Raw genomic sequence first — 12,731 nt, forward strand, 5'->3', positions numbered from 1 at the left:
ATGATGAGCAGATACTATTGAAGGGAGTTAGGATCTAGAATGGTGTAAAAACAAAACTGATCCTCTTTCTGTTCCCAGACTAAAGGATGGAGAAGTTGCCCTCATGGCTGTGTGTGGCTTTTTGAAGTACCATTGTGCACTTTAAACTTGCATTTATACAACTGATTAGAAATTATCAGAATAATCAAATACTGACAATGAAATTAACTAATCTAGTAATAGCAAGCTAAAGGAAAAGCTCTGTAAACCACATTTCAAAAAGATGGTTATGTAATAAAAGATAAACCCTATATTCTCCCCACTATACAAAGTTCACATACAATTCATACTTTAGAACAGATTTTATTTTCTGCACACAAAATGCATGTGCTTTACTGACTTTAACATTATGTATGTTTTCAAAGGCAAATACAGACAAATTAGGGAAAAAAAACCCTACTAGACCTTTCTGTTACACCAAATATGTTCATTCTCAGAAAAAGGAATATAAAAATAGAAAGGAAAAGCAAAGATGTTTTAATTTTTAATTAAGGAACATAGCCTCATTATTGTAGCATGAACCCTAGGGTTGAGAGAACAGAGGTGTCACAGTATGATTTTCTGCAAGTCACCTTGAGAATACTCAATTAACATAGTTCTGCAAATCAGACCCTTGGCTGTTACAGGCAGTTGCAAAGTAGGTAAGGTATTTTTTAGGATTTCGTGAACTTTGGTTCATTTAGTAGCTACTGCCAGTGAAATGCACTGTTAGGCAACAGAACTCTCCTTGCAGATATAATATGACCATACTACATCAGAAAGGTTATTAACTCAGGGTTAAACTGTCATGTTAAAAACATCAGTCTTGAATACAGAGCAATGTATAGCTGTATTCCCTAATTGCAAACCAATCCACAAACTGTATTTCAGTTGGAAAGCCTCTGGGAATTCCACATGGTTCTGAACTGGTAATTAGGTACTCAGTCCTTTGGGTAATCAGGTACTTTGGCAGTGCTCCTGTTTCCTTGAAGGGATAGCTCCAAGAACACACCTACCTCTGCCATTAGTCCTTCATGTCTTTCCCACCTGTTTGTTCAATGCAGGTGCATTTGCCTTGTATTTACCCATTTGATTGCAACTGCAGGTTGAACACATGATGATCCCTTTTTCAACAAAGGGATGTTACCTTCTACTATGCAAAGTGTCCTGGGTGTACTTGTGAGAGTTTTTAATAACAGCAGCAAGGATAAGTATCACAGTGGAACTACCCACTTTTCCTGCTTATGTAAATATACTAAAGTCATCTGGAAAATACTGTTCTTGCTGTAGGACAAATTACTCAGCTCCCATTTAGCAGTAGATTTTGCTGAATGTGACATATTCCAGAATGCAAGCTACAGTGGGTTTTAGGTAGAGATCCGTATGCAGGACAAATTACCCAAAGCCTGGACAGCCATAATGAACAATCCTTATGTGGATTTGCTGACTGAGCAGCACCTTCCCAATGAGAACTGGCAAACACTCAGCCTGCTACTGTTGTGAAGAAACTTCTTAGAGGTGGGCATTTTTAATGATGGATTTTTATTGCCTTTCCAGATGACATTATTAATCCACGTAAACAGGAAATTTTACTTTGCACGTAATAGAAAGTGTAAACACAAATTTGAGCATCAATATATGCTCACTTCTTCAATGGGAACCCAGCACTCGCCTTCTAAAAAGAGTCCAGTTGTTTTCAATTTGCACTTCCATTCTGAACCATTTGTAGATACTCCTCATGTAGCTTTTCTTGGGTTTCATAAAGTTTCTTTAGCTTCTTAATTTGTCCTTTGCTAAGTTCTTTTCCTTCTGTGTCATGGGTGGGAAATCCCTGAATAAAAAAAAAAGGATATTTAAGAAAAATTCTAGGACTGTTTTTGCTCCTTATAGAATCATGTTATAATAAGATAGATATCATAATGATAGGCTGTCAAGATGGGGTGTATCTTAGCTAAATTTAGTCACCTAGAAGTTTGACAACTAACTTTGATTATTTCTGCATGTCCCCTTCTTAGTTAATCAAGGAGCAAAGGGGGTATCTATTTTCTGTCCTGTACTAAGTAAGGGAAGCTTAGACCACTAACTTCTAAATGGTTTTATTTAGAAAAATAATGACTAATTCCTGAACAGATGGTTAAAATATTCTTTGAATCAAACTAGCCCATTGAATTCAAGGCTTAAAGCAAAAGTAGTTAGATTTATGTTCTTGATGGAGAAAGTATGACCAGAGATTTTATTCTCCTTGGCTTGCAGGGGTATTTTCCAGTATTTACACTCTCTGTTCTGACTTGGCTTCAGGGTCTGAATTTGTGCAGGTAAAGGGGACAAACAGAAGCAGGATCGATGTCCCAGATCTAGTACTGAAGAAACAGTGCTTTATGTTTTTCAAGTAACACCTTTTACCTTCAAAGGGAGCAATCAAGAGTGAAGGTATCCATACAGCCCCTTCCGAGAGCCTTTGCCAGAAGAGAGCAAAGCAGTGGGCAGAACTAAACAGGAAGCACAGGACCTCTCAAAAAACATCAGTTATGGCAGAGTTGGGAAGTTTATACTTGCAAGTGATTACCTTGTCTTTCACCCGGGTTATAAATCTGTGAACAAGCATCACTACCCACAATGGGTATCTTGCTTTGCAATGACAGGAGCCAAAGGAAATGTACAATGAATGTACAAAGTAACATACAATGAAAATACTCTAGAAATGATGGCTAACAGTAGAGACCTCGCTCCCCAATGCACAATAAAATTAATATATCACCTTTTCTTTATCTCCTTCTCTCCTTTTGCCACATTAATGGCACTACCCTGGAGGTTTTGAAACAAGATTGCTATAAACATATACAATTAAGTATGTACAACTGTGGAAGGAAAGCCACTCCCTATCTAAAGAAAAGTCTCTTACATTTTCATCAAACATGGAATACTTGTCAAGTTCCGATTTAAACATTTCATGTGGTGGAATCTTCATTTTTTCCAGTTTTGCTGCCTGTAATAAAAACGTGCATTAACATTACAGTTAAATACTGAAAACATGTCACAATATAAAAGGAAAAGTAGATTTTAATTTGCAAATTAAAGAGCATTTCATTCACAATTGTTTATCATGTCAAAAGAAACCTTTAGTGAGGAACAACTTGGTGGGTCTTATCTGTGCTTGTCCAGGGGAAAAAATGTGTTTTAAATCTGTAGAGAACCACTTAATAAAATAGATGTATTGCAAAAACTCAAAATTACTTGCTTATATACTCCAAAATCCACATCTGATTCTTGCTAATTTGGTTCCTTAGTCAACAGAAAGCAAATAGTTGCTTTGAGTACGGAATATACAGCAATTAATTCACTCCAAAAGGAACCACCTTATCAACAGTTTCCTGATGACAAGCAGAGGTTTCTTTACAGACCACAGCAGGATCAGATGCGGTAATTGCACTGAAAATAAACTGCAATTTCACTTGTCTGTATGCAAGCCCACCTCAGAATCCTTTCCAAGTAATTTATACTCAATGCAAGAGCATCACCTTTTGAAAAAATGAAAAAGGTGTACTTGGAATTTGAGAATGATAAATACTATTTATCTGGTTTTCTTTCTGTATGTGGTGCTCTCAAAAAGTTTTCTTCCTTTTTTAACACAGGAAAGTATTTCCCCAGCATGGAAAACACTATTTTCATCTTATGAATTCATCCTCTGTCTGTCTACTCCCCATCCAAAGCCTAAAACCTTTGAGCTATCTCAATTCCAACTGTAGAGATAAAACATTTCACCGTTCAGTCATAGGGAACAGGGAATTTCTTAAGGAGAAAAATTAAAAAAGAGAAAAAGAAACCCTTTTACACATACCTATGATACTGAAAAGGGAAGAAAATAATGAATGACACAAGGAAAATCTTCTTTAATGGTAACAGGCATGTAAGATGTTCTTTGGCAATTAAGTAATATTGTCTATAGACTGAAATTAAGTACTACAAATTCTTCTAAGAAGATTTTGCAGCATTTAGTTGTGTTCTCAAAGATGGCTTCTCTACAATAGCAGCTGAAAATTCAAATCTGAACTGCAAGGCAAAGTCATTCTGAGCAGGAAATTGTACACACAAAAAACCAAATGGAGGCCCGGAAAAGGCCGAGCAGAGAGCCTTGTGTGTTCTTATGTGTTCTTTCCTGCACGTGACTATGGCTGTCTACACTTTTCTTCCAAATGAGGTCAAAAGAATCTGAACACTTACTTCCTGCTGTTGTTTTTTCCTGGCTGCTTCTTCTTTCTTCCTTTTTTTCTCTTCTTCTATCTGTAAAAGGCAGTGTTAATGAGTAAAAGGTAACACACTATTTCATTTGGTTGTTTTCTACAACTCTGAGCCAGCTAGCTCCCCTGGATATCTAATTACAGACAGAACTGGCAGCATGACCCGCAGCAAAACCACCACCAGTCTGATACTTCCCACTGTATGACTCTGATTTCATTTGCTTTTATTCACAGTTAAACCAGTTTTAACTGTTCAGAATGCATTTTGCATGCAAAGTGGATGAGTATAAAAGAACACCTACAAAGCCTGCAAAAGAAATTGTCCTGTCATTTTACGGGCAAAAATGTTTTGCAAATTACTTTAAAAAAAGACTGTATTTCACTGATATTTTAAGCTCTTTCCTCCAACTGTGAAGACATTACAGTTTCTCAAGCAGCAGTTGTTTCCCTTGATGTTCCTAGGGAAACAACCATTCAAATGTAGCCAACTTACTAAAAATCTCATCTTGCACTTGCTTGGGAGAGACCTATCAGTTTTCCAAGGGTTCTGCCAGTACTGAACATAATACTGTTTCCAGGGGAAAGGTACTCTAGCTGCAGTTGCCACTCAGCAGCTAAATAAAAACTGCCTTCAAATGTTGTTTTGATGAAGACACCTGGAATTGGCTAAAACTACTTTTTATTTCTCCCTTTTCTAAAAAACATCAACATGGAAGAAGAATGTTGGAAAATCCTACAAACATTTCTAGTCATGATAGAATTTTATTATTTGGTAAAACTGAAGATAGACACAGGAAGTGCTACTTTTAAATGTTATAAAATCAAATATTAATGCTAGGAAGTGCCAAAAGGAGGGTTTCTTGTACAGACCTTGTGCATATGAATTAGAATTCACAATCTTTATGTAGTAACATGTGAATACTTGCCCTTGCATCCTGAGTACCTCATTCATCCATGCTACATTAGTTAAGATTTGGCCAGATCATTTTTTCTTCACATATCAGATAAATACAGAATAATTCTATGGAAAATGTCAACTTCGGTTGTACAGACAAAAGAAGTACAAATTAAACTTCTCATTGGAATTGTTCTTCCAGGGAGATAAGACTGCATGCATGCAATACTCAACATCCCTTAATTCTATCAACATCTTAAAAAAATAAACAAATTAAAAATCTTAGAGGTATTCATGAGGTCTCTGTACAAAGTTTTCAAGAAGCTATTGTTTTGAAAAATTCTTTAACACACTCAAACTCTTGTATCTATTCACTTCTGTTACTTTTCTTGTTGCTAGTCTGTTACGATTTTTTCTTATGAATTAGCAAAGAGATGTAAAAGTATCCATAGCTTAGACATTACTTTAAAAAATATAGAATGCTTAAAATAATAACCTTTTTCTTTTCTTCTCTTTCTTTCAATAATGTGTCCTTATCCACTAATTTAACCACAGTTGGAAGTCCTAAAGAAGCAAAAAACAGATGAATTAGTTTCTTGATTAGACAAAGATAAATGTATTTACCCTATGATAACTGTTTGCTTATTGTATGCTGAATGCAAATACAATTGTGTGACTACTCAAAGGTGACTAAGAAATTAGGTGTTATACAAAAAGATTCAAAATACTGCAATGTATGTTTTCTTATTCTATATACATATTCCTAACATGCAGTTTATAATATATATTCATACATACACAGTAATGTACCATTATATATGGTACATATATGGTACATGATATGATATGCCATAGCTTTGCAGTCCTTGAGTTTCTTCCATTATTCCAGATTCATCTTGATAGTGTGTTTTCACACTTCTTAAGAAAACATCAGGATTATAAAAGCAGCTACCTACAAAGTTGCAAGACAAAACTGGGTACCTTCATGATCTTCGAAACGAACTCCAAGTTCAGGAAGGATGTCATCCCGAAGAGCATCACACAACTGCAACACTTCAGTCACTACAGAGCATGAAAAATACTTTTAGTGAAGTAGGATCTGGTGAAAGGATATTTCCATCCTGCTACATAGTTATTTAAATGCAATTAAGAAATTGCCTTGCTTTTACATGGGCGAGAGAAAGGTCTTTTGTTTTCAAGGGATAAAGCTTTTAAGGAAGTCCTGACTTATTTCAGCTACACAGAGAAGCAGCACGTTTTTTTGCAGAGATTTGAAAATCACAAATTTCTTCCAATATACTGTCATTGTTCCTGTAGGGGAACAGAAAGAAAACCCATGGCAACTCAGAAATGATGCAACAATTCTGCCAAGGAATGATGATGATGATGGCTGGGCTTTGCAAATGAAGACTTGGGAAGGGTTCTCCCCACATGGGTGTGCCCTTCGAGCCTGCACAGTGCATTTTTTAGGTGAGGCACAGCATGTGCAGAACTGGCCCCAGCCTTTAACTCCTCAGGTTCATCTGCCATGGCCAAGCGAGCTTGGACAGTGACAGTGAAGTCCTCAGGACTAGAACCTATAGCCCCCGGTATTCCCAGGAGGTCTCCCATCCGAGTACTATCCAGGGCTGACCCTGCTGAGCTTCCGAGATCTGACGGGATCAGATGTCAGGGTGGCATTTAACTGCCTTGCCAGGGTATAGTGGAAGAGTATATGACTCAGGAAGATCCTAATGGATGCTGTAGCATTTCCAATCAGAAGAGTTAAGAACCTATTTTAGAAAAATCACAACCTAACATATCTTGTACTACATCTAACCTTTGAAGGACTATGATTTTGTTAGTTTGATAACTAAACATACACTTATCAGAGCAACTGTAATCCAAACATCTCTATTTTATTTCATGCAATCTAGTTGCAGCAGAACAGATATTTTTGATTTGGTTTTCTGAATAGTGATCAGGACATCATGACTACCGTTTTTCTCCTAGCAAAATCAAAGAGCATTTGATGACAGCAAATGATTAAGAACTCAGGATTTAGCTGAAATAGATGCTTTCAGGTCTTTAAGAGGAAAATAAAGTTTCACACAAGATATTTTATTGGATGAGAAATTGTGTCAGTTGAGAAGTAGCAGAACAGTTAAAAGAATGAAATAAATCAAGTATATTCAGCATGTTGCTGTTGTGAACTCAGTTCTGTGGCATTTTTTACACACAGTCTTGTATTTAGGAGTAACACTAAGTGTGAAAAGGTAGATACTTGGATTAGATGCTACTATGTGCTTATGAAAAACAAGTGTTCTTCCTTTCAGCAACTCTCATCTGGTTAAACCTAAGAAGTAATCAGGTCTCAAAGGTATTATTTCTGGCAGTAGAAGCTCCCACCCAGGCAGTGTGCTAAACACTGCACATGCTGATAGATACAAGTACCATTGCTGAGCCTCCATCTCTTCTGTAATTCCCAGAGCCTCAGAGACCTAAGAAGTGAACAGAGCACCAACTATCCTAATACCATAAAAAGTAACAGAGAACCTGTTTCATTGCGTGATAGCATTCTGTGCGTCTCTCTTTGCATAGGAAACCAGTGCAGTTTGTAGAACCTCTTTTGTCTGCTGTAAACTAAGTTCTTGGGTTTTTTTGATCCAGAGCAGCTACACACAGTGAACCACACTGATGTTTGATGCAACTCTAAATAAGCCATTAAGATAAACAACGGATAAGATTGCTTCAATGGCTATTAACACTAGAAGATGTTGGCTCTAACCTAGGCAAGGCAATTACACATATCAAAACTCCTGGGACTATTTCCCAGACCTCTCTTCACATTTTCTGTGGATTTCAAGCCAAAGAGTATCAGATGTGAAACAGATGTTGAGCTGTTGTGAATGGGAACCCTGTAATGGGGAAGAAAAAGATGAGCTTGAAAAGCATTTTGAGAATGCTGGATGTTAAGACTGGTAGCAAAAGACCAGAGCAGGTAACATTACAATGAGCAAGGACAGAAGGTTTCCCAGTGTGTCCTAGAGCAAGATACCCCATGGCAACAGAGCTCATGGCAGGAAATGATGAGCCAGTGTAGTAGTTTTGGCTTTTCAAACTATAACACCCAGGCAAAGTTCAGACACAGATACCTTTACCAATTTCAGCATATGTCCTCACGTTAATAACCAACAACGGAAGAGACTTGCTCTTTTTGAGCATCTGAATAAAAATTCCTTGCTAATAAGAATTCCTCCCAAACACTGAGAGCTGCAGTGGACGACAGATCTGCTTCAACATGTATCCTTGCAGGGACAGCTATAAGGGGTTTTTAGCTGGTCAAGTACTCAAGTAAAATGTCAGGATGTGCAAAACAGAGATGCTCAGGCCAACCAAGCATTGATGCATTTTGCAGAGGTTTTCTGCATTTCTTTCCTCTGTGCAGCCAGTAGTGTTTTGCTTTTTCTGTTTACCACCATTGATAGATAGGGTCACAAAGACTCAACTGCAAATGATCAGTGCAGGTTTCCAGTTTGAATATTAATAAGCTTAACAAATAGAGAATTTATTTTACTAACATGTTTGAATGTTAGCCATTTTGGATAATTGAAACATTTTTTTGTGGTGTATATACATTGATTGATTCCTACTAAAACCCAAAGTTTTACACATGGGCATTCTGTGAAATGTTTTCTACGTATTCCCAAAGTATATATGTATGGATAGGTATATCTGTATGCAGGTTTTACAGGAGCCACATACTTTTTTATTTAACCTCTAAGAATACTTGAAGCAATACAGATTATTTTAATTAATATTTAACACAATCCTGCCAGCATCAGGCTATGATGGGTAAACTCCCTTTGCTTACGGGTCAAATAGAGGCAATACCCCCAGCCACTAATCAGAAGAACTTTTACAGTAATTTAAAGTTTCCTGCAAGCAAGAATTTAATGGATACAGGGAAACAAATCAGTAGCATGTCAGTGCAGGTCCTGCCAACAACCACTCAGCTTCCATATACTCAAACAGTTTAACAGAAAGGTGCTTGGTCAAATTGCAGAGTGCTCTGTACCTCAACCAAACAGCAAGTAGCTCCAGCTTTATTTTTACTGTCCATTTTTAGGCAAAAAATCAATACATTCCAAGGAAGAGACTCAAGTTCCAGTAAGCAGTCTAGTGCCAAAAATGATCTACAAAAGGCACTGTGGTATTTAAACCTTAACCATTATCAAAAGCAAGGATCTGTTTAGCTAGACCATCAGAAAGAAAGGGACAAAAAAGCCTCATATAAAACAACTATTTACATTAAATACTGAGAGACCAAATCTCACATTTTTGGCTGTGGATATACACACAAAGTTCCTGAATTAAATCAGATTACAGAAAATATTTACTGTTGGCACTAATAAGCCTATTTCTCAGCATCAATCAGGTCTATAGGAGTTTGACAGTAATAGCTGAGTAGTCTCATTAACAAATACCATTTTAGGCCTTTAAGATAAACTTTATTAGCCCTTAGGAGGACTCCAAACAATAGCAGAATGAGAGTTCAGAGTCTTTGCCAGCTGAATAGGTTACCAGACACTACAAGTAATTTTATATTTCTGTGTAATATATGGGTTACTTGCATATATATGTTTTATGTATAAAAAAATACAGTTTCCTCCCAATTACAAATTTGAATGTAGAAATTTTAAGAAAATAAGAATCAAATACATACTGAAGACATGTAAAATTTCACAGGGCACAGTAGATAAATAATAAGAGCTCCATTAGGAAATAATCAAACAGTAAAATCAAAGAGAGCTCAATGGAACAACCTTTTGAACATGACATAGTTCTGCTGCCAACACACACAGCATGATCAAAGCTTTTCAGAGGGATTAAAAAAAGCACCCAAAACAACTTCTAGCAAACTCCCAGATGAATTCTCCAAGAAGAGCACTCAATTACCATCAGGGGACCTACAATTCCAACTATGCTAACGAGTAACAATAAACTTCTCAGGCTATTTGAACACAGACAGTATCATTGTGTAGCAATCTACCCCTTTAAGAGAACAAAAGCTCCCTGAAGAAGAGATCGGGGGGACTTTCATAACTAGAAAGCAGGGAGTGCCCAAATCTAGAAAAACAACAGCTAGACCTTGTCATTCCAGACCTTTTAGATTCTTCAGAAAATTAAAAGAAAGTTAGTTTAGCAGGCTGTAAAAGATTCCCAAATTAAAGAGACAGGTAGCAGAGATGCAAATATTCAAACCAGCTCGGATTTAAAGATGCCTTACTTTTACTCTCTAAGCAAAGAGGGCCTCTATAAACTGCCTCACATCCCCATCCCTACCCTCCTCCACCAGCTGGATGCCTTTGGCCTCCGAGTCCATAGGCAACAGTACAGGAAAAACTGAACTCTCACCTTTCTTCTCTCTGGCAATTTGTCGCACTCCTTCTCTGAACTCAGAAAGAACTTGTAGGTATGGCATCACTGTAGATTCAATCTGCAGGATCATTATTTCCACAGTTAGCTAATCATCATTTAGACATAAAACATGTCCTTACCCACTTCATATTTATGTGCTGTTGGCTGGAACTTGATCCTCAGGGCAGATCAGTATCAATAAAAATTGTCTTTGCTCTATTAATGTCAAAGGATAGATGATAATTTGCACCAGCTGTCAATTTTCCTTTTGTGCAGATAAAATCAGCTTGTGAAGTTCAGCCTCTCCCCATTCCTTTTTCATCTCCTTTCAGCTATATACATCATTTTCACGGAGTGACACTACAGTCCAGCTAACTATAATGCAGTACAGGGATAAAAACAGCATTCAGATGAATCTGCCCCTTCATGTTCTGTCTTGTCTTAAAAAGGACCAGCTGTTTATCAGACATAATACCAGGTGAAGTTCATGTTAGGACTTATTTTCATTACAACACAGATCTGTTCCTCAGATGTTAGCTTATGCTAAATATATGTATTTCCAATACAATGCAATTGTCTGTATTCCTCATACAATTTCCTCTCCCACAAACAGTGGGGAAAGATTACTGTTGAATTATTTCAGCTGTAAGTAAATGCTGGTGATGAAATCTCAGAGAAAAAGACCTGTGACTCCTGCTGTCAATGGCAGTGAATAGCAACAGCAAGCACTTAGTGAATAGCCGTGAACAGTCACAAAAAACAACTCCAGATCAGCGCTGTCTGCCAGCACTCCTCTGGAAGTGAAGAGGAGAAGCCAGGCACCCAGGGGACTGCTTAAATTAAAAGTTTCATTACTTTGGAGAGTGGGGAAGAAGAGAGAGAACAAAAATGCACACTTGTGTCTCTCTTACAATATCTGAGCTAAATTAAACTTGACTATTGATGGGCTTTATAAGGAATACTAAGCATCTGCCTTATTATATCATTACTGGATATTTTCACAGCACACTAATGGAAGTATTTGCATAAGCAATTATCAGATGAGTGTTCATTCGCATTCTTCTACCACAAGCAAGCTTTCCTCTTCCTTTGATGAATAAAAAGATTAGCTTTTTTGTTATGCCAGTAATGTTTCATTTATTCCTTCTAAGGAGGAACAGAAACACATGTGGTCACACCTTTGAATGCAGAAAAGTACTTGAAAAAATAGCACTGATGTGTCCATGACAGACGTTTTGCAAGAACAAAGCAAGCAAAGTTGATAGTTTTCAAATGGGCTCATTTCTCATCCTATGTCACAAAACGTTACTGTTAATACAGAGCCCAGCAGCACTTTCATCAGGTATCCCTCAAGTATTTCCAGAAATGTTCTGCATCACAGCAGACTGCTGGGTGACAAAAGCAAAATAGTCTTCAAAAGCCACATAAAAACTGTGGCTACAAATAAGATCAGAAAAAGAGATTGAAATGTGGATAAAACTCCAGCTGCCTCCAGGCTGGTTTTTGGTGTACCACAAGGAAGTTTAATCAGTATAATTATATTTTTGAAACTACTTAGCATACAAATAATTGTAATGAGTCTTTAGAAAGCAACATGTGCTGTCTGTAGTTTACATGTGGTTTCTGAAACAGACTCATCATTGAGAACACAAGATAATTATTTTTTTGGTTGCTATACAATTTGTCTGTCATTAAGTCAAACAAACCTATAAAAAACCCAACACTCATAAAAGAAAATCCCACTTACTAAGCCAATTAATTACATCAGATTCAAAAGCTAAAACCAGAAATAATGTAATTCAGGTACATATCAGTAATGTCATCACTTTAACCTAAGCCTTCAAAGGACACAGAGTAATTTTGTACAGTGTACTTTGTCCTTCACTTACATTTATGTTTTGACTATTCCCTCCAACAGGAAAACCAAGTGCATCATCACTTTCTATGGCACCAAAAATCTGGTCGAGGAAAAAGAAAAGAAAAAAAATATTGTATAGATCAAGTGACAAGTATGTGAATACTAAGCAAAATCACATGTACTAAGCTTTTGAACAGTTCTCATTTAACCCACAATTCACAACTCTAAAAAGATGATGTTTTGATTTTAATTGATACAGCATAATAAGCATTGGCTTTCAGATTTAGCATTAAAGCTGTCAGATTTGACATTCTGACTTCAT

At 36.9% G+C, this 12,731-nt stretch overlaps 1 protein-coding gene across 2 annotated transcripts in view; it reads right to left on the reverse strand.

Annotated features, from left to right (window-relative positions):
• Positions 1–326: 326 nt before the first annotated feature.
• The window catches only part of CARS1 (cysteinyl-tRNA synthetase 1), a 33,030-nt gene continuing 20,625 nt past the window's right edge, over positions 327–12,731 (reverse strand). For both annotated transcript variants that reach the window (XM_071558826.1, XM_071558825.1), the window contains 7 exons: positions 12,441–12,509; positions 10,549–10,630; positions 6,133–6,213; positions 5,648–5,715; positions 4,240–4,299; positions 2,921–3,004; positions 327–1,849 (listed from right to left, as the gene is read on the reverse strand). In XM_071558826.1, coding sequence (XP_071414927.1) covers positions 1,715–1,849; positions 2,921–3,004; positions 4,240–4,299; positions 5,648–5,715; positions 6,133–6,213; positions 10,549–10,630; positions 12,441–12,509 — 579 coding nt within the window. In that variant the 3' untranslated portion in view covers positions 327–1,714. The remainder of the gene's footprint in view (positions 1,850–2,920; positions 3,005–4,239; positions 4,300–5,647; positions 5,716–6,132; positions 6,214–10,548; positions 10,631–12,440; positions 12,510–12,731) is intronic.

This window comes from Pithys albifrons, chromosome 6, assembly GCF_047495875.1.
Source record: "Pithys albifrons albifrons isolate INPA30051 chromosome 6, PitAlb_v1, whole genome shotgun sequence".
Classification (NCBI taxonomy): domain Eukaryota; kingdom Metazoa; phylum Chordata; class Aves; order Passeriformes; family Thamnophilidae; genus Pithys; species Pithys albifrons.